Below are 24,194 nucleotides of genomic sequence, written 5' to 3' on the forward strand. Positions count from 1 at the left end.
TTAGATATAATGTTCATTAGTACATCAAGTAAATTGCAATAAAAGACAGTAAGTTGCATAACCATTAACCACCACTGTGGTAGTATAATAACATAAACTGTCTCATGAATCCTTGCATCCATTTCATGATTTCATTAACCATATTAATTAATCTCATACTTGCACATTATCATTATGCCATCAAATAAAGAACCATCAACATCAAGGACTCATCATCATCAAACTCACACAAAAGGCAATCACACTATTGAACACTGATATACCCTGGAAACCCTGTAGGGTGGCAACCAACAAACATTTAATCTTATTATTAAACGCTCGTGAGGGTTTTCACCCCACTCAATGGCTTATAAGGGATTCCATCCCTTAACCATTGTTATAAAATCATTACAATGAATTATCATTAAGTTGTCACATAACTAGCTAAAAGCTAATACATTTTCCATGAAACCCTTTTCTTACATACCACCACATGCAACATTCCTTGTGGCATGATTGTTCTAGCAATGGACGATCCTGCAACTCGAACTCATCTGCATGGACCATTAATCATTTTCCTGCCACAATGTTAAACATCACTTTTCTTTGGCACCAACCGCCATCGTTTCCTGTCAATGTTGTCGTCAACAAGCTTTGGCAACAAGATTAGATACCATATTAATGAATCAATAATCAACCTCTAAAAGAGATCTTTTAACATCTACTCATATGCATGAGCAAGCATGACATACTATTTAACTAGTACATATACTCAAGTAAATATTGTTTTACCTCCACAATGTTTATTCACACTAATGCATAATTCTCTTTAAGAGATCTAACTCATTAGTTCTACTAACATGTATAACACAATCGTTATATCTTCATACATGTAATAAACTGTTGTTTCTATGCTTAAGCACATATGTTCTTTTCACATAGTTATTTTTCGAGAACTCAACATAGTTTCTCTATCATACAAAGAACATAACTCTTATATCACAATGACTATTCTTTATGCATACATTAGCTTATCATAATAGCCCTTCTTTAATATATGCAACACATATTCCCTTCACTAGAATACTACCATCATTTCATGTAACAAATCACATACTTCTTTCTTAAAGGAAGTCATTATAACCCCATTTCTTTATCTTCCTATAAGTAAGTTCTTCGTGCTTTCTCTTTCAAGAAAATATTGGGAATACCCATCTTTATGCATAAAAATCAAAAACAATAACAAGGTTAACTTACCCTTTTTATGCACCAGACTAGAAATCGACCCAACTCATCTAGCAAGACAATCTTTTCAAGAGATTAATATTTCCAAGAAGGTTAACTTAATACTTTCTCTACGTACACCCAAAATCATATTTCCAATTGTCACAACAACTACCCTTATGTGCATGCAACATGTGTTTTTCCTAACACAATTACTTTTACTTTAATGCACATAATCTTTTCATGAAACAAGTATGGATTCTTGATATGATATGAACACTATTCATATGTCCTTTAAGGAAGGAACCTCTATTTTTGTTTCCAAGAAAACTCTCATAAAAGCCTTCATCTTCATACATGAAGTATGCACTCTTTTTCCGAAAAGAAACTATAGAAATGAATATCTATGTGCCTAGAAACACATCATTAGCTAATTCTATCATGCATGTAATGCATAATTATTTCACAAGAACTTAGAAATTAGCTAGTATCACAATGCAATAGCATATATCCCTTTTCAAGAAACTTTTATAAAAATACATATTTTAATTCAAGAAAACCTGGCCATTTTTCACGCTATGTCCTCAGGACGTTTATATGCCTCACCTTCTTTTCTCAAAAAGATATTTTGGCTATATTTAGCAAGGATTTTATTCCAAGAAAATGACAAGAGACAAGGATTTCACACACAAGACTCACATGTAGTCTTTCTAAGAGGAACTACCGATTTTCTTTACCAAGATAACATAATCAATCTTTAATTGCATGCATTAACATAACTTCTTTACCAAGAAAACCTATAAAATAATCAGTCTTTTACTGCATGCATTAAAATATTTTCTTTTACCAAGAAAACATATAACACATTCAATCTTTAGCTGCATGCACTAACATATTTCCTTTACGAAGAAAACATATAAAATATTCATTGTTTTGCATGCATTAAAATATTTCCTCTACCAAGAAAACATATAAATTATCAATCTTTAACTGACAATCCAAAAAAAAGCAGCTTATTCTTCTCTATAAAGAATGCAGTTACTTATCTGTTCATGGCAGCCTCCTTGCCTCCATCACCTTCAACACGGAGAGAGAGAACTTTTCCTCAATAATAATGTGTGAAAGGTTCGATCCTTGCACACTGGTCCGAAAGTTGGCGAACTCCACAATCCGACCGCTTCCAGGGAGTTGAAACAGTAGCCCCGGTGACAGCAATATGAAGAGAATGAAACCCACTACAACCGGTGCCCAATCCGCCATTTGAACTACTGATAAACTTCAACTCACACAGAGTGAAAATGTGCCCAAAAATTGAAACAAAAGATCCGAACAAGAGCTATAAACTGCACCCTGATACAGAATCCAGTACTCAGATCAAATAATTAGCATAGAAGAGCTTAGATTTGAGAAAAGCCCTAAAAATGCGTCTGGCGATTTGATGCTCTGAGCCTGCTCTTTTTGGTGATCTTCGGCTCCCTTTTCTCCCCTTGTACACATAACAAGGAGCCCTATAAACCAGATTCCCCACACAGACGTCTGCTCTCCACCATGTCACTGCTACTACGGTTGAATACGTGGCTGATTCCGTGGGGTACTATTTCAACTATCCCCTCCTCTATTCGATATCCAGCTATTAGTTCCTCATTCTGTTTTTACAAATACCAAGAATCAGTTTTATAACTGATTCGTAACTTTTAATTTTACCTTGGGTTATTTACGAGAGGGATATGACATACTCCCCCCTTAAAAAGAACACCGTCCTCGGTGTTCATATCTCGTTGGAACTTTAGATTGTACTCATGGTATAACCATCTAAACCACACAAAATGTGATCCTTCCTCTTTTAAAATCAAAGATTTCATTCCAAGAAATGACAATAAACAAAATAGTAATGTTATAACATAAGAAAAATCGATAGTCATAAGCATTTATAACTGCAAAACATGCAAGTTCTAATTTCCATTACTTGACCCTTATTCAAATTCATAATAAACAATTCTCTATGTCAACTTACCATTACTTACCATCTACTCTTGAAAATCATGAGCACTTTCACGTAAGCATTTTAATAGTGGTTGGTCAACCCATCAACTCTCCATGGTAAGTAATCCTGTAATATGTGACAAACAAATTCAATCGCATTAGTCATAATATTGTGAGTCAAATGAAATACTTTTAACTATCAATCAATTGTGCAATGTTAGATGATTTTTAAATCACAGTACTTTTTACAGCTCCACATGCACACTGAATTAATTCTCACTAAAGACATCCATAGAATACTTCTAAAAGTACCAAAAGAGCACCTAGCTCTCTAATCATCAAAAACAATCAATCACTGCATCAAGTGAAAATTGTCTTAGCCCCTACTAAGACGTTCACAAGATTAGTAACACAATAAAGGAATTAAAATTTCCAATAACTCCTTATTGAGCACTAAGCTCATTTCCTGTTAAATGTGCATGTCATTTTTACACATCTATATATGAAATTCATTTTTAACATAACATATAGCTGATTAGTTAATTCCTTTAGCTATGAGAACCACAATAGGCTAAAGAATTCCCAACCCGATCGAGTTATTTTCACATCCAGACAGTTTCTTTGATAGATACCTTACCAGGTCTAACATGGAATTCCACTGGCCAACCAGCTCAAGAATTCCAATGACCATATAAACTCTTTTATCTTATTGAGATAATTTATCTCTAGGGAGAGGAAATCCGGGCAGAAAAGTACCATCAACCCCTCCGAGTAGGTAACTGCCATCAACCGAAATCCGGGCAGACAAGTACCATCAACCCCTTCGGGCAGGTAACTATCATCAACCCAAGGCATTCTAGCCTTTCACAACTATCTGCAACTGTCTAGCATGTTAAATTTCTCTTTTATCACTATCCCCAAGGTAATTTACATAATGAACCATATAATCATTATCATTAACAAAACAAACATGCATGTATACAATGCATCTACACTTAACCCTCAACATGGGTCCACAACATCTAGATTGATAGGAAAGACAACTGACGTACATGTTGTATCATGCATATCATGCATATCATATGACATTATTCTTTCTCATTTATGATTGCAATTCTCATTGCAACATTTTACGTGACGCGTTTTCTTGTTGACATTAAGCTACCACTACTTAATCCCATTAGCAATGTTAGTTATACATATGCATCCTTTAACAAGTATTCACTTCCCTAATCTTTTTAGTTTGCGGCACAATACTATCGTGCATAAAAGTATATGCAAATATTCATTACTCTGTAAATGTCTATAATAGTTGAGGTAACAATCTAAACATTTCCAATTTCCCACAGTGTATTGCCATCAACAGACCAATACAGGAAGTAACTATCATAATCACTTGTTTGCGAATTGTGATAAGCATAAATCAAATTCAATTCACGCACATAAGTGCTATTAGCTAGTCATACAACACTAACCAACCACAACTACCAATCATCTTAATGGAACCATGGTAAAACTTAATCAAAAATTAGTTATTAACATCAAGTCTCACTACTTGACTCATTGCATAGTTTCAATATCTAAAGGGGTTCTTCTAATGTCCTTTTAAAACAATTTGTCATCCTATTCAAGGATGTTCCCCATAATTTATATTCATGCATTGGCTCATTAAGTTTTGTTCATTGTAACTTCAATCTTGTTCAATAAATGCATCATTGTTATTGCCGTATTTGCAAAGCAAAAGTTGGTAGTTGATTGTCACTTTTCCTCAATGAGTGTTCAATATTGTTCATAAGTGTAATGAGTGTTCAATATTGTTCTTAAGTGCGACAAAAGTTTTATTGTCTTTTATCCTCATCAGGAATCCAATGTCATGAACATAGTTATGCAACAACTTTATTACTTACTACTCAAAGCAGTTTAAACACGAATCACACTTATCATGCCGAAAGTAGTGTACTACATAAATCAATATGTGAATGGTTAAACTCATACCTGAGTTAATGCCCACTGATGGCATACCTCAATTTCTTTTCCGCTTACCAATTCCCAAAGGCACCAGTACTGCAACCTTTAGCTTTGATACCACTTGTAACATACCCCGGTAACCTCGCATGTAAAAGTAGGGAGTTAGAATTTTTTTATACAAATTACCCACAAGTAATTATCCAATTCACAACTCCACAATTCCTCATTAACCATTAGATATAATGTTCATTAGTACATCAAGTAAATTGCAATAAAAGACAGTAAGTTGCATAACCATTAACCACCACTGTGGTAGTGTAATAACATAAACTGTCTCATGAATCCTTGCATCCATTTCATGATTTCCTTAACCATATTAATTAATCTCATACTTGGACATTATGATTATGCCATCAAATAAAGAACCATCAACATCAAGGATTCATCATCATCAAACTGACACAAAAGGAAATCACACCATTGAACACCAATATACCCTGGAAACCTCGTAGGGTGAAAACCAGCAAACGTTTAATCTTATTATTAAACGCTCATGAGGGTTTTCACCCCTCACTCAATGGCTTATAAGGGATTCCATCCCTTAACCATTGTTATAAAATCATTACAATGAATTATCATTAAGTTGTCACATAACTAGCTAAAAGCTAATACATTTTCCATGAAACCCTTTTCTTACATACCGCCACATGCAACATTCCTTGTGGCATGATTGTTCTAGCAATGGACAATCTTGCAACTTGAACTCATCTGCATGGACCATTAATCCTTTTCTTGCCACAATGTTAAACATCACTTTTCTTTGGCACCAACCGCCATTGTTTCCTGTCAATGTTGTTGTCAACAAGCTTTGGCAACAAGATTAGATACCATATTAATGAATCAATAATCAACTTCTAAAAGAGATCTTTTAACATCTACTCATATGCATGAGCAAGCATGACATACTATTTAACTAGTACATATACTCAAGTAAATATTGTTTTACCTCCACAATGTTTATTCACACTAATGCATAATTCTCTTTAAGAGATCTAAATCATTAGTACTACTAACAGGTATAACACAATCGTTATATCTTCATACATGTAATAAACTGTTGTTTCTATGCTTAAGCACATATGTTCTTTTCACATAGTTATTTTTCGAGAACTCAACATAGTTTCTCTATCATACAAAGAACATAACTCTTATATCACAATGACTATTCTTTGTGCATACATTAGCTTATCATAATAGCCCTTCTTTAATATATGCAACACATATTCCCTTCACTAGAATACTACCATCATTTCATGTAACAAATCACATACTTCTTTCTTAAAGGAAGTCATTATAACCCCATTTCTTTATCTTCCTATAAGTAAGTTCCTCATGCTTTCTCTTTCAAGAAAATATTGAGAATACCCATCTTTATGCATAAAAATCAAGAAACAATAACAAGGTTAACTTACCCTTTTTATGCACCAAACTAGAAATCGACCCAACTCATCTAGCAAGACAATCTTTTCAAGAGATTAATATTTCCAAGAAAGTTAACTTAATACTTTCTCTACGTACACCCAAAATCATATTTCCAATGTCACAACAGCTACCCTTATGTGCATGCAACATGTGTTTTTTTCCTAACACAATTACTTTTACTTCAATGCACATAATCTTTTCATGAAACAAGTATGGATTCTTGATATGATATGAACACTATTCATATGTCTTTTAAGGAAAGAACCTCTTTTGTTTCCAAGAAAACTCTCATAAAAGCCTTCATCTTCATACATGAAGTATGCACTCTTTTTCCGAAAAGAAACTATAGAAATGAATATCTATGTGCCTAGAAACACATCATTAGCTATTTCTATCATGCATGTAATGCATAATCATTTCACAAGAAACTTAGAGATTAGCTAGTATCACAATGCAATCACATATATCCCTTTTCAAGAAACTTTCATAAAAATACATATTTTAATTCAAGAAAACCTGGCCACTTTTCACGCTATGTCCTCAGGATGTTTATATGGCTCACCTTCTTTTCTCAAAAAGATATTTTGGCTATATTTAGCAAGGATTTTATTCCAAGAAAATGACAAGAGACAAGCATTTCGCACACAGGACTCACATGTAGTCTTTCTACGAGGAACTACCTATTTTCTTTACCAAGATAACATAATCAATCTTTAATTGCATGCATTAACATAATTTCTTTACCAAGAAAACCCATAAAATAATCAGTGTTTTACTGCATGCATTAAAATATTTTCTTTTACCAAGAAAACATATAACACATTCAATCTTTAGCTGCATGCACTAACATATTTCCTTTACCAAGAAAACATATAAAATATTCATTGTTTTGCATGCATTAAAATATTTCCTCTACCAAGAAAACATATAAATTATCAATCTTTAACTAACAATCCAAAAAAAAGCAACTTATTCTTCTCTATAAAGAATGCAGTTACTTATCTGTTCATGGCAGCCTCCTTGCCTTCATCACCTTCAACACGGAGAGAGGGAACTTTTCCTCAATAATAATGTGTGAAAGGTTCGATCCTTGCACACTGGTCCGAAAGTTGGCGAACTCCACAATCTGACCGCTTCCAGGGAGTTGAAACAGCAGCACCGGTGACAACAATATGAAGAGAATGAAACTCACTACAACCGGTGCCAGTCCGCCATTTGAACTACCGATAAACTTCAACGCACACAAAGCGAAAATGTGCCCAAAATTGAAACAAAAGATCTGTACAAGAGCTATAATCTGCACCTTGATACAAAATCCAATACTCAGATCAAATAATTAGCATAGAAGAGCTTAGATTTGAGAAAAGCCCTCAAAATGCGTCTGGTGATTTGATGCTCTGAGCCTGCTCTTTTTGGTGATCTTCTGCTCCCTTTTCTCCCCTTGTACACATAACAAGGAGCCCTATAAACCAGATTCCCCACACAGACCTCTGCTCTCCACCATGTCACTGCTGCTACAATTGAATACGTCGTTGATTTCGTTGGGTACGGTATCAACTATCCCCTCCTCTATTTGATATCCAACTATTAGTTCCTCATTCATTTTTTACAAATACCAAGAATCAATTTTATAACTGATTCGTAACTTTTAATTTTACCTTGGGTTACTTACAAGAAAGATATGACAAGGACCACTACAACCCATTTCTAATATATTATCCCTGTTAAAATGTTACTTTCTAATATCAACCATCCAAAGCAGCAAATTTCAAAAGCATTGACGAGTTACCAAATATGTTATGTATAGAAATAATTTGATCCTTACACTGTTTAAGAGAGCAGTTTTACCATTCGTTACGAAGAAATTCATTGATTAAAGTTAGTTGATATTTGGAAATGGAAAAGCATCGTTTAAAAGGGCGTTCTGATTAAACTAAGCAATTTCATTATATATATGGTTTTTTTTTTACTTTTTTATTTATTATTTAAATAAATAAATTTAAAAAATATTTAATTAATATATATTTGGAGATTGGAGAAAAACATTAATATATTGGGAAGTTATTTCATTATATGTATAGGGTTTTTTAGGATTTTTTTTCACTATTTAAATAAATAAATTCCAAAAAAAATAATTAATATATATTTAGAAATTGGAAAATAAATTCATTAATATATATTGGGAAGGTAATTGATTTTTAAATTATATCAATGACCATTTAATTATAATTTTTAAAGCAAAAAAAATTCCTGTCACGCATTTGCGTTTCATGACACTAAATTAATTATGGGCAAGGCTATAAAAATTTGATTTCTTAAAATTCAAAGATAGAAGGGACACTAAGAACTCTCTCTCTTATTGGCTTTTGATCTAGCGATTATTTTTTATTTTATTTTTTTAAGAAAAAATAATAATTTATATTAAAAATATATAGTTTTATCACTAATTTTGGTTTCTAAAACTTTGGTGTTTGGAATCAATTTGCAATAGTCTTACTCGTGTTTAAATCTCTGAAGGCATCACACATAAGCCAGGTGTGTAGAGGATACAAACAATATGAAAACAAGTCATACAAACAATATGAAAGCAAGTCCCATCACCAACTCCAACCTCTGAAGTTTTGGTGTTTGGAATCGATTTGTTGTAGTCCCACACATGTTCAAATCTCTAAAGGCATCACCCATAGTATAGAAGGATACAAGCAATATGAAAACAAGTGCATAGATTTCCCTCCTCGAAATAAAGAAAATCAATTAATTATATTTGGAAAAAGATCTTTACAGAGAGTTAGAAAAAGCATGGTCACTTAAACCAAAATTTGTTCATTATTATTTTCGAAGAGCAATGGTAATCTCAAGAATTTCATTATTATTTCATAGTTTATATATGAGAAGGATATTGTAATTTGAACATGGAGGAATTCTTTCGATAAAACTTTCATCAATCAAAAAATTATTCATATTTTAAAAAAATATTGTAATTTAAGTTAATGAAACTTGATTAATAAATCAGTGTTTTTGGATTTTATTGGTTATTTACTATATATATTAAAAAATATATTATAATTTAAGGTAATGGAAGTTTTCTGGTAAATAAAGTGTTTTGAAATTTTTGGTGAAAAATGATATTGTAATTTTTTTGTAAGTTTGGTAGGACTATATTTTCAACATATCCAATATATTAATCTAATAAGGAATGCCTTAACCTTCTATGCAAGACCTTATAGACATAATGATATTATAATTTTAAAGAAAACAATGGTTGATATTTAAAAATAACATCGTAATTTTAAATTATATGAATTTTATTAATATATAGAATTTTATATAGGAATTTCATTAATATATCAATTTTTTAAGCAGATTTACAATCTTTAATTTGAAGAAATTTATTTGTAACATCCATAACTATATAAAAACAAAATTTTTAAACCATACACAATAAAATAATTAACCTATGACTATAAACTAATTAATGTCAATGGAGACAATGCCACCCATAGTCTACACATGTTACATGGACGTGGGGACGTGGCATTGGATCCCCATTGGACTCCACTTTCCTCTGTTAAGGGCAACATTTAAGAATACAGTCCTGGTCCTTACCTCGGGGACATCTACCTCATTATGGCGGGAGAACCCCAAGGTCCTCTTCGTCTCGTTCACCGCAGGCTTCATAACTCTACATTTAACTCAGCAGCTCTGATATTTCTGAAGGTCATCCATCTGGCGCAGTCCTTGTCATTGGATCTCGGATGATCCACGGTCTTGGTTGCCTGAAAATGATGGGTAGGGTTAATACCCTTTGGCTGCGAGAGAGCAGTCATTTGTGCTCACCTCTATTGTGGTTCTTCCACTCTGCGGTCCGGTTGATAGACTGTTGGTTCTAGTTTTGGAATCTGTCGTCCATGTCCTGCCGAGGCTGCATGCCTCTCCCTCAAGTAAGATCAGTCGCTATTGAAGTTAAACGTTTGTTGACTGTGTTGTCGCTCTGTTTAAAGCGGATGAGATGGGTTTCATCTCTGTCTTTCATACGCAGGATTGTACTGATACAAAAAGGGTTTCGTTTTGTCGAGCAAGGGTGAACTCCAAATGGAGCAGTTCAACTTCCTCTATCTTTGAAAGGTATTCAACTCACCTCATCCGTTTTGTTTAACTTATCTTCCCTTTTTCTGAGTATTCGATAAGGGTTTTCCTTGTTTGCAACAAGTTTGGTTTGCAGCTCTTGGAGGACCGATTTCTGCTTCAGGTAAAGTCTGTTTCATGTTCTATTGTTTGAATTTAGTTCGGGGCTGCTAAACCAGCACTAACCTTGCTTGGTTATTTGTTTGCACCAGTAAGGAATTGATGGCTTCCATTTGACCTTGCAACCCGACCATATGGAGCCTCCACGTTCTAAAAACTGTCATGTTGTTGATGAGCCTCATCATTGGGTAATTATATGGGCCTTAATTCACTTCCTAGCTTAGTCAAACCAACTATTCTCTCAACTTATTGCATACTTTTGATTATATTTTGTTTATGAGATGAGTTAGAGTTGGATATTTTGCTTTGTGGTCTAATCTGCATTTAATTCAAGAATAAAGGATAAAAGCAAGGAATTTTGGCAAAGACCTTGGTCAAAACTCGAATGGGACAAGCGAGAGGAGTTATAGGAGGTAAATCCTCCTCATTTACTACCCCCCATTCGAATATTCCTCCATCAACTCGGAGTGCAAACAGCCAAATCATGAGGACTAGAAGGCAGTCGAGCAAGTGAAAGTTACACCACCAATTTATATCGAGTTTAGGAGCCGAGCCTCCATAATTTTAAGGAAGTCATTGGAGACTTCAGATGTATAAGTAGAGAGGCCTAGGACGTTAGTAGAATTCATATTTTTGGATTGTAAAACTCTACTCTATTTTCGAACTGCAAAACTTGTGACAGTTTTTGATGTAATCCAAGGTTTTGATAATAAAATTGAGTTTTGTTTTGAGCCAACACTAAGCTATCTCAGAGGGCTGAAGCTCTTGGGTTGGGTCCCAACCCTAGCAGCCAAGGCTCCTCTTTATTGTACATGTATGCTAGCATAGATTCATGGTTTAATTTTTCATTTGCTTAAGTAGTTACATTTCCATTACAACAATGTAGAGTAAATTGGTTGTGTTTTAGTTTGCTTCCATTTGTGCCTTCTTTCAATTAGCAGGTTAGCAAGGAGAAAAATATCACCATAAGGTTGTCAGCAGGTGTCTTGGCCTCACCTCCTCCCTCTGGGACCATGACTTGAGGAAGAGACCCTTCAGCAACCCAAACACATAGATTTCTAGTTCTTGCATGAGCTTTGGAGTTTGTTGTCTTGATTCAGTACTTGGTTCATTTCATTGTCATCTCTTTCCATCACACTCTTTCTGTAATAAGATCTCACTCATATTTTCATTTCCTTCAGCACTTTCTTCATGCATAATATGGGCAATTGATTCATGCTTTTCTAGTTTATGAGAATGTATCTTGTTGCATAGTTCTTGGAAGACACACACATTTTAAGCATTGCAGGTACTTCAGGAGGAGGTCTAGACTTCATCATCAAAATCCATCTTTCACCTCATCCACCTCAACTATCTCTTGGTCCACCCTCACCCTCACTAGTTTTTTTTCCCTTTTTCATTGAAATTCCCCTAGACACATTGAAATGCTTAAGCGGAAGCTAATAAATCACATCTTAATCAGATTATACCCATGGATTTCCTTACCTTCCGATCCACGACCAACCTGAGCAATCACCGTCAACCGCGTGTTGCATAGCTGACATATTCATTTCAATGTTTGACTTTAGGTGCACCAAATCTCCACCGTCGATCTGTCTCGCTTGATCTAATGGCTATCGCGTCACCTGCTCACCAACTAGCTTGGCTGGTCTCCACCCTCAATCTGTCTCTCTTGATCTAATGGCTATCACGTCACCCACTTGCCAACTAGCTTGGCCGATCTCCACTATCGATCTGTCTCACTTGATCCAACGGATATCGCGTCACCTGCTCGCCAACTAGCTTGGCTGATCTCCATCGTTGATCAATCCTACATGATCCAATGGCAATCACGCAATCTCGAGTGAATTCTTTCACGACCGATATCTGATCGAGAGCGCTCGAGAAAAGTGGTTTTCACGTGCTATGTGTCACCCACTTAGGCTAATCGCATAAAATTTAGGAATACTGCTTACAGCTCTTAGGGTGTGCGAGATATTGCTTACCACCTACAAAGACCACTCCATCATTCTGCACGTTTTCCACCCTTCTGTCGACACGTGACTTGATGTGATCCATCCATCTATTAACTTAATCTCCTACGATAAGATCTCCGCCGCTCATCTTCTGTTAATCATGTTCATTGATCCGACTGATCCAACAATTCCTGTGCACTGCTACTTCATTACTTCTTCCTTTCACTAACTTCAATCTTCGATTTCTCTTCTGCTTGATTCCTTCCCGCAATTTTCTCTGCGTATTATTTAAACGCTACCACTCCTGAACTTTGATTTGGTTATTCAATCAGACTCCAACATTGTCCGATCATCGCAATGCTCCTCTGAGCACAATTATCTCTCTAGGATTCTTTTTGAATTCCCTGCACACTTATGCTAAGCAGAATTACACTAATCCACACACAGTTCATAATTCAATTACTCAATACACACCACACAAACTCAGAAATCGCACTTTTGTATTAATAAATCAATATTTACACAATGAGTTCTTTCTTGGCCTGATCTTCTATATCAGTGGCCTTTCCATTCACAAAAGGCCTCCTAAGACCCTTCCACACCATCCAAACACTCCATAGACCTGCTAACCATCCTCAACCACCTTCCATCCACTTGTCACATCCTCAAGAACAATTAAATTGCATGCTTGATTTTACCAAAAAAACCAAAAAAGTGAAAACAAATTTAGTTTAGTTTCCTTGCTTACACATTAGTATGGTTTGATGCTCTTTAATTCTGTAACTTAGATAGCAGCATTAGGTTAGTGTTGATTTAGCAATTTTGATTAGCATAGATGTTTAAATGGTTAATTAGGATATGGTGTGATTTACATGTTGTTTTCTTCATTACTGCAGTAGAGTAGCTCTCTTAGAATAGATTTTCTCTTCTTCCATCAAATAATCAAGCTTATTCTCACTGTATACAAGTCTGGCTTGGAACCCCTGGGGGTCTCTCACCATATGAACAATGACAACAGGCAGGACCTTCACTTTTACTTATGCATATAGCACTGTCATCTCCAAGTTTGTACGAACCCCGGGTTGATAAGTAAAGCTGGTAGCCCAGGAGTTGCAACATCCTTGCTGCAATAATGGCGCTCATCACTTTTTTGGCGCTGTTGTCGGGGAGGTGTTTGAGTAGAATGTGATTACTACTTTCTTTTCTTCTATTTCTAGTCTTCAATTTTCTACCATTAGTTTATTTCTACAAAAGTAATCTAGTAACTTCCTTTCTTTCAGTTGTCATTATCTTCTTTCCTTTTCATTATGCAAGTAGAATTTCAATTCACTAAGTAACTTTTCTTTCTGTCAGTAGTTTTCATTCAATCAACAATTTCATTTCTACAAAGTACTTTCCAGCAAAAAAATCTTACAAAAACCAACCCAAAAACATTTCCTTTCATGCCTCGTAGGAATAGGGAAAATTTAGGGAAATTCTTGCCAAATACCCCCACTGCATCCAACAACCAACCTTCTCTCTTCTTCGGTGGCTGTGAACTAGAGGAACCTTTAGGTGAGCAACCTGACATATTTGAAGAACCTACAAGGGAAGAAGAAGAAGAGGAACCCATTCCTACTGAACCAATGGCTGAAAACCGAAATGACAGAGGGAATAGAGAGAGAGTTGAGGGTGCCTTCCCCATCAGGGAAATCAATGGGGACACCAAGATGAAAAATATAAGCCCCTCTGCCCTACCTCATTTCCATGGCCTAACCACAGAGGACCCCAACACTTTCCTATTTGAGTTTGTTGTTATATGCCGAACCTATGACTATACATATGATGAGAAAAAGTTAAAATTGTTTCCATCTACCCTCAAGGATGCAACATATTGCGCTCGTTCATGGGTTTACTTGGAAATAACATCACAACTTGGGCTCAGATGCAGCAGGGTTTTAACAACAAATATCGAGACTATTATAGGTCAAAGGATACTAAAGAAGAAATTTTCAGGATGACCATGGGCCAGGATGAATCCTTAGAAAACTACGAAGAAAGGTTCCAGCTCAGTTACAAAAGGGCCAGGTGCACACTTGACCCTGAGTCACTAAAGCTGGTCCTGCTTAGAGGAGTAAGGGAAGATCTTTTGGATACCTTACATTTGTTAGCAGGAGGAGATATCTACCAATTACCCTATGAGGATATCAAGACTATCTTTAGAAACCATTCTAGGGCAGCCAGGAAAAAGGGTAGGAGTAGTCAACCTATAGCCAGTACATCATCTTCCAACTCATCCATCAAGGGTGAAATTGGAAATATGCTGGAAGATTTCAAAATTGAGATGCTGCAAACCATTGCCTTGCAATTGGACACCATGAACATCACAAGGAAGCAAGAGGAAGTAGAGAGAGCCTTGGCCATATTTTTCCCTAGATGCACTAGGAGGCATCCTAGGAACGAATTTCCATTGAACTGCATTGAGATTTGCTCGGTCTGTGAAGAAAACCACTCCACAGACAAGTGCCCTTCTTTACCCGAACTCAAAGTTGTATATCAAGGAGTTGAAGGGGTCACTGAGTAGCCTTGCTACATCAACCAACGGAGACCTCCTAGGCCTAGACCATACCAGCAAGGTATGCAAGGGTCATCCCATGCATATTACAACCCCAACCAAACCACAACTATACCTCTTGGGGACTCCCTACTCATCCTTCCTGGTCTACACCCCCTCCTTGGTCATATGCATCTTAGTATCATTCCCAGCTAGCCAGTCAGTCATTTCAACCTTACATTTCGCCACAACCTCAGTGGAATACTCCACTCTAGGGGTGGATGCCCCAATACAACAATTCTTCAACTCTATTGCTTCCACCACCTACCAAACCACAACTCCTACACTCTGCTCCACCCAAGCAACCCCAAATGCCTGCTCAACCAAATCCGAACCCGAACAATAGGCAGGCTCAACAAGTATACAGTGGAGAGACATCATACCCAGCTTATGTCGTAAAATCCAGGAGATCAAGCTAATATCTGGGAGAATTCTCTTGGATAACCAACCTCCCTCTCCACATAGGGAGGTTGAGGAAGAAAGAGAGGAAAGCAACCTTAAAGTAAATCCACCCTTTTCTGAGAGATTAGCCCAACCACTCCAGCCCACCCCAAAAGAAACTAAACTTCTAAGAGAATTGAAAAATCTATGTGCAAAGATCCCCCTTCTCTAGGCAATAAAAGATGTCCCCATTTATAATAAGTTGATTAAGGAGAAGTGCTTCAATCATCCAAGAAGAAGAAAAAGGGATGCCCCTACCATTAATGTCATTGGGCAGCTGTCCGACTTAATGTTGGGGCAGGTAATATGTCCAAAATATTTGGACCCTGGAAGCCCTGTAGTAGATGTGCACATCAATGGCACCATCTTCCCACACACGTTGATCGATCTTGGGGCTGCCCTTAAATTTTATGATCAAGGACACCATGCTCAAGCTCAACCTCCAAGGGTCATTGAGAAAGACCACAACAGTTCTGCAACTTGCAGACCGTTCCACAGTCACCCCTGAGGGAATTGTGGAGGATGTGATGGTCTCCATTGACTCCTGGGAGTACTCTACAGATTTCTAGTTCTCCAGCCTAAGGCTAAGCTTACTAGTTACCCTCTCATCCTTGGGAGGCCATGGTTGGCCATAGCTGATGCCTACATTAGCTGCAAAGCTGGGAATATGACCATCAAGAATGGGATATGTCCAAACAGTTAGTCCTATACCCTCCTGTTCAACCTTCTCTAGAGCATGATTTACCTTTATGGTTGGAGGAGGAGGAAGAAGATGAGGTTTATTCCGCCCAACTTTATGCTTTGGAAGCAACCATAGGAGGAGGACAACAAGATGAGGATGACTTAATTGAACACTTGCTCCAAAGTCCAACTCTTAGTTCGTTACCATTAGAAGAAGAAGTAAGGGAAACCCAGAACAATCATCCAATTGACTTATGCTTGGCCGATTCCAACCCACTCCAAGTCAAAACCATAGAATTCGGCCCTGAGAAAACTTTGAAAATTAATCCATCTCTTTCTACTCTCGAAAAGGAAAAGCTATGCAACATGTTGAGAGAAAACCTAGAAGCCTTCGCTTGGAGTTACAAGGAAATGAAGGGAGTACACCCCTCAGTATGTACTCACCATATATACATCAAAGAAGGTTGCAAGCCAGTCCGACAACCACAAAGGAGGATGAATTCAACTCCTAAAGATATAGTCAAAGAAGATCTGCAAAAACTGCTAGATGCAAGATTCATTTACCCTATCTCCGATAGTGAGTGGGTCTCTCCTTTAATATTAGTTCCCAAGAAAAATGGTAAGTGGAGTATTTGTGTCGATTACAATGAGTTGAACAAAGCCACAAAGAAGGATCATTTTCCCCTACCCTTCATTGACCAAGTGCTAGATGGCCTGGTAGGGAAGAAGTTTTTTCCTTTCCTAGATGGATTCAGCGGGTACAACCAAATCCAAATCTACCCAAAAGACCAGGATAAGACCACATTCACCTGTCCTTGGGGTACTTTTGCCTATAGGGTCCTTCTTTTTGGCCTATGCAATGCTCTTGCCACTTTCGAGAGAGCAGTCTTGAGTATTTTTGCTGAATTAGTACATGATGCAGTGGAAATCTATATGGATGATTTTACACCTTATGGCTATGATTTTCAAGAAGCCCAGACTAACCTAGGAAAAGTATTGTACAAATGCATTAAAATGAACCTATCTCTCAGTCTTGAAAAATGTGAATTCTTAATGACTAAAGGGACCATGCTAGGCCATTCAATACCTCAGCAAGGACTGCAGGTGGACCCGAACAAAATAGTAATCATCCAAAGGGTCCCACCTCCACAAAAGCACAGGGATGTTAGGAGTTTCTTGGGGTTAGCTGGATACTACCGAAGGTTCATAAAGGACTTCAACAAGTTGGTCTCTCCTTTATTTGGGTTGTTCGCCAAAGATTCTGAGTTTATATGGTCAAAAAATTTTCAAGATGCCTTAGACATTTTAAAAGGTAAGTTAACCACTGCACCAATTCTTCAAGGCCGAAACTGGGCCCTCCCTTTTCATATTCATGTTGATGCCTCACACAAAGCCATAGGACTAGCCTTAGGTCAAGTAGAGGAGAAATTTCCCTGTGCCATGTATTTTATCAATAAGAACCTGTCAAAGGCTAAGCTAAATTATACTGTGACCAAAAAGGAACTCATGGTTTTTGTGCATTCATTAAACAAATATAGGCATTACATTACAGGCTACCAAACATTTGTGCATACTAACCACGCTACAATCAAATATTAATGAACAAACCAGATGTGAATGCTAGAATTATAAGATGGTTTCTTTTATTACAGCAGTTTGATCTAACTATTGTTGATAAGCCTGGTAAGGAAAATGTTGTTGCAGACTTCCTATTGAGGATTAATCTACCTGCAAGTGAAGAAGGAATGGTGGATGACTAGTTACCAGACGAGAATTTTCTTGCTATTTAATTTCTCTCCCCATGGTTTGCTGATATAGAAAACTATTTGGTATCAGCGCAGTTCCCACAAAACTTTCCCTCCAAAGAAAAGAGAAAGATAGTCAAGAAAAGTGCCCCCTTCAGCTGGATTGGGGGCAATCTTTTCAAACTTGGCCCGGAACAAATATTGAGAAGGTGTGTAAGGGAAGAGGAAGTATATGACATCCTTCTAACCTGTCATGATGGGCCTTGTCAAGGTCACTTTGCAACAAAGAGGACATCATTTAAAGTGTTACAAGTGGACTATTATTGGCCCACTCTTCATCAGGATGTGAAAAAGTACATTAGTTAGTGTGATCAGTGCCAGAGGATGGGAAAGCCTACTCCAAGAGATTAAATGCCCCTACAACCTCAAGTGACTTTTGAGCCATTTAACAAGTGGGGAATGGACTTCATTGGGCCTATAAACCCTCCTTCAAAGAAAAAATAGTACATTATTGTGTGCACTAATTATTTGACTAAGTGGGCTGAAACTAAGGCGATTAAGGAAGCAACAGAAGAGAAGGTGGCTGAGTTCCTAAGGGAGAATATATTCTACAAATTTGGTACCCTAGAGAGCTAGTCACAAACCAAGGCAGCTAGTTTACCTCCAACATGATTGAAGAACAGCTCAGCCATCACAAAATCAAGCATAAGACCTCCACTCCTTATCATCCACAAGCTAATGGGCAAGTGAAGGTGACCAACAGGGCATTGGAGAGCATCGTAACCAAGGTAGTGAGCAGCAGCAAGAAGGATTGGGTAGAGAGACTAGCTAAGGCCACCTCGGCCTATAATACAACATGGAAGAATACCACTGGATTTACACCCTATGAGCTGGTCTATGGTAAAAGGGCTTTGTTGCCCATTGAGTTTGAATATAACACGTTGAGGATGGAAGCCCAAATAGATTTGGATCTCAGTCATACACATAAAGAAAGATTTTTCCATTTGAATGGCTTGGATGACTTTAGAATGCACTCCCTCCTACATACAGAGATAGTTCAGCTTCAGAGGAAGATCTAGCATGATAGACATATTAAGGAGAAGCAATTTCAAGAGGGATATTGGGCATTGTTATATGATTCTAGGTATAAATACTTTAAGCGCAAGCTAAGGACAAGATGGCTCGGACCTTATGTGGTGGAAATATGCCATGATAATGGTTCAATGCAAATCAGAACTATAGCTGAAGAAGCCATTCCATTGCTTGTTAATGGACACAAATTGAAAATGTACAAGAGGCCTTTATCAAAACAAGAGTTCATTGACAATATTAATAAGATAGTGATGATGGTGGAGCAAGTTCCAGCGCCTCCCTCATCAGGTCACTAAAAAAGAGAAAAAAGAATAAGGATTCAGGTGAAAACCTCCATGAGGCGCCTCAGCCCCATCTTTGGGTTGAAAACCTCGTGAGGCAGCCCAATGATGAAAAAAAAATGAAAATAAGAATAAGAAGATCCCTAGGTGAAAACCTTCCTTGAGGTTCCCAAGGAAAACATCTAGGGTGAAAACCTCTCTAAGGCAGCCTACGTGTTTTTCAAAAAAAAAAAGAGAAAAAAGACATAATTGTTATTTGAAGGTGGGTGAGAAAGACAATCAAGGGAAAAGAGAAGATCCAAAGGGAACCCTACCTCACATATATACATCTCCTCCACTCCTTACCATACATCCCTCCATCAATTCCATTGTTTTTTTTAACTTCATTGCTTCAATTTAGGCGAAGACTGTGTTTTCTATAGGATCCCCTGTATTCCTACAAGATCCCCTGAAAACCTATAGGATGATCCTGTAGGAATTACAATGGCCCGGAAAACCTATAGGAAGCAATCCGAGGGTGAATGGTAGGTTGGTTAGGTCCCCAAAATTCATTCTAGACATGATCTAACCCCTCACCTCATCCATTACCATCATCCCTACACTCACCATTCAAAAAAAAAGAGATCAGTTTCTACTAGTTATGAAAAAAAAAAGAAAAAATGGAAAACAGAGGAGAGTAAGAACATTACTTGAATATCCCTTGCTCCACACACACTCCTACTCCCTCGGTCCTCACAGCCCTAGCCAGAAACATGATTAAGAAATTCTAAGGGAGAAGCAGCTACAAGACATCCTATAGGAAATCCTGTAGCAGCCTATCCCATAGAATATCAATCATCAACTACAGGTCTTCACTAGGATGATCCAAGAGCTCCATAGTAGCAACAGCATCAGATCTTCAGTCACAGACACCTACAAAAGCCAAGAAACCATCAACAGACAACAGAGGAGGAAGAAGAATGACCATGCAACAAATAAACAACTCAGCACTCTGATCTTCAACAACTGTAGCATGGCATCAAGACCATAAGTAAGTATCCCGCTCACTCACTCATATGCATCATTTGATCAAAAGTTGTAAGGGTTACGAGGTAGTTGGTTTATAAGTGAAAAGGTGTCCAATTAACTTGGCCACCTTCGTTCAGTCATCACATGCAAAACCGAGTGTCCTCTCACGCGTGGTTGCGGTCAACTCAAATGCAGAGGAGGAGTAGGACAAGAAGTGGTTAACTACGGATCTACGAGGTGGGAGCTGATTACGAGGAGTGGGAATGATGAGGTGGTAGTGGGGACCAATGGTCCAAAAATGGCAATGTACCTCTACTTCCAACACACCACCTCACCCCGAAAAGCCATAAAGGGAAACAAAACATCATTTGCATGCATTCATGCATTCCACCTCCTCGAAACTCCCTCACTCAAGTCGCTCTCATAACTCTAGCCACCCACCGAAAGTAAGGATCCATCGTTCTGCAAGAGAATTTCTATAGGAGCATGCACAGGAATTCCTATAGGAACAGTCTACAGGAGCATTCTACAAGATACATAGAGGCAGTCTACAGGATAGGCAGAGAGGGGTTCAAGAGGGAATATCACAAGAATTGTCCACTGCCACCATTCTAAAGAGGTAGGATCTAAAAATCCATCCCCATTTACAAGCAAATGAACTAGAAATGATCTAAAAGCTAGTGGATATAACAACTGTGGGAGGTGAATTACATACACAGGAAACTCTATTTTCCCCTGAATTTAAAATTCTTGTGTCAAACATCTCATTTCCTCCTCAAGCCTCATAAGCAAGATGACAGGAGGGTTTAATAGGAGAGAACCCACAAACACTATGAGGATACAATAACACCCCCAAGTGCTTGAAATCTTTATAAGATTCCAATGGATGAGGTTTTTCGAAAAGTTCACAGGGTATGATCATGAGGTGGCTCAAGAATTTGCTCATTCCCTCACTCCACACAACAGAATCCATGCCACTGTTATATTTAGAGGGCTCACTATAGATCTCACCCTGGATGTCATCAGTAGGGTCACCACACTTCCCCTAGGAACAGACAATCAGGTGGAAAAAAGGAAATTATTTTTAGAAGGTGAAGAACCCACAGAGGATAAAAATGGAGTAAGGAGGGACAGTTTTCCATACCCATGGAGTGAGGTAGGTTACCAAATCATCAAATATATCTCATGTGAGGGTAGATATAGTGTTGTTTATGGCTACCATTTTAGGATGCTTGAAGAATTAAGATTTGGGGTAGAAACACCAATTCACCAAAGACTCAACATACCCTATTTCTTGATGCAATCACTCATAGACTCCAGCAACAAAGTAAAGGAAGGGAATTCCCAACAATTGGCTCACCATGGGTTGATCAAGATCCTCATTGAGGATGCCCTCCAAAACCTCAGGATCCCTATAACATGGTCAGTCTTCAGAGACTTACCAGCAGAGGATGACATCAAAACCCTCACCTATGATGTTAGTCCTTCTGTTAGTGAGGAGGAGGAAAAACAAGAAGAAGAAGATACAGAGCTAGATGGGGATGAGATGGATGAAGAAGAAACAAATACAGAGGAACATGATGAACCAGAAGAAGAAGGGGGAGAAGAGAAGGACGATGATGTTGAAACAGAGGAGGAAACGAAGGAAGAAATTGATGGAGATGAGAAAGAACAACAAGAGGAAGAAGATAAGAAAAACAGAGAGGAAGAAGGCATTGAAACAGAAGCAGAAGAACACAAGGAGGAGTCACCTAGGGTGTCTCCAGAGGCCCCTGAGAGGGAGGCAACAGTTTCCATCACTGTTCTCAGCACCCAGTCAAGAAAAAAGGGAAAAGAAGGAAGCAAACCCCTCTATATTTCAGAACAAGAAAGAGCACAAGAATCAAACAAGGGAAGCCACAAATATCAACAAAAATCCCTATTGAGATTGAAGATTCCCGTACACCAAGAGACAAAATTCCTTCCCCTAAGTCACCAATCACCTATGTAAGGAGGCCTAGTACCAGATCAACTTCCTTAAAGGGTAAGGCCATCCTACAGGATCCACAACAAAAACTACAGGAAGCACAGAAATTGGAAAGCAAGGTAGGGGAGCAGCAAGAAACAAAAGAGGAAGACCTTGAGACAAAGGAACCAAGTCCCCAACCTAACCTAGACTCCTACTACCGGTTTATTGAAGGAGGTAGGGTGATACCTCAAAAAGGGGTGGAAGACATTGGGCACATGGAAGAGAAGCTCAAGGAAATGGGCAAAGAGCTAAGTGCCTAAAGGGACAGAGAAGCAATAATGAGAGATCAACTTGAGAGGAAAAATGCATGGCTAAGAGGATAGCTATAGGAAAGAGAAAACCAACTAGTAGGTATGACCAACCTCTCCTTGGAGGCCATCCAGTGTAGGATTCCAGCTAAATCCTATGCTCTTTACCTTAGAGAACAATGGCTGCAATTTCAAATTAAAACACTAGCACAAAGGGGCACCATGCCATTTCAGGACTACAGGCAATTTATTGATCTTTATGATCAAAGTAAACTAGAGGATAGGGCCAAAATGGATGAGTTTTACTTGCACAACATGGCCCTCACAGACATGAATGTTTGGGATCCCAATGTCGAGCTAGGAGATCTACAATTAATGGCTTTGGCATAATAAATGAACCATGAGGAGTCAAGGGTTGCAGAGATGAAAATAATATTAGCCAGAGAGAAAAATGAACCTATTTTCATCATAGCTGAATGATCAAATCCCATGGCCCTAATTAGCACCCATAATCTAATTGCAAATGATCCTCAGCTGGCACCTAGATATCTTGTTGCCCAAGAGCAAGAAATTTCACATTTTGAGGATATGTTTAGGCTGCTAGGAGATGATAGTATACATGTCTGCTTAAGGAGATGGAACAAACTACCACACAGCTTGAAGATCAGAGAATATCACTCCCCTCAAAGGTTTAGAGAGACACTCAACAAGACACCTAAATATAAGCAATCAATGCAAAGGTTGAAGGTCAATTGGATAGGCCTAAAACTCAGTCCACCACTACTCCTAGGGATGCTAGAAGGGAAAAAAGAAGAAGAGGAAAAGAGGCAGTGGGAAGAAGTAGAAAGGAAAACAGGCTTCTATGAACAAGAAGAAGAGACCATAGCAGAGGCATGGGATGTCAAAGAGGCTACCAGAGCCATGAAGGACATGGACATTGACTAAGTTGCTCAGAGGATGAGCAACACTTTCAGTAGGGGGGTGATGATGAGCCTCATCATTGGGTAATTATATGGGCCTTAATTCACCTCCTAGATTAGTAAAACCAACTATTCTCACAACTTATTTAATAATTTTGATTATATTTTGTTTATGAGATGAGTTAGAGTTGGATATTTTGCTTTGTGGTCTAATGCAGGATTAAAGGATAAAAGCAAGGAATTTTGGCAAAGACCTTGGTCAAAACTCGAATGGGACAAGGGAGAGGAATTATAGGAGGTAAATCCTCCTCATTTATTACCCCCCCATTCGAATATTCCTC

At 37.7% G+C, this 24,194-nt stretch overlaps 1 protein-coding gene across 1 annotated transcript; it reads right to left on the reverse strand.

Annotated features, from left to right (window-relative positions):
• Positions 1 to 2,253: 2,253 nt before the first annotated feature.
• On the reverse strand, positions 2,254 to 2,571 carry LOC149196714 (uncharacterized). Its single transcript, XM_089408398.1, has one exon. The coding sequence runs from the start codon at positions 2,461 to 2,463 to the stop codon at positions 2,254 to 2,256; it is 210 nt and encodes a 69-aa protein (XP_089264524.1). The 5' UTR covers positions 2,464 to 2,571.
• Between the last annotated feature and the right edge of the window lie 21,623 nt (positions 2,572 to 24,194).

This window comes from Pinus tabuliformis, chromosome 2_2, assembly GCF_031772625.1.
Source record: "Pinus tabuliformis cultivar Carrire ecotype Pingquan chromosome 2_2, CPIR1, whole genome shotgun sequence".
Classification (NCBI taxonomy): Eukaryota; Viridiplantae; Streptophyta; class Pinopsida; order Pinales; family Pinaceae; genus Pinus; species Pinus tabuliformis.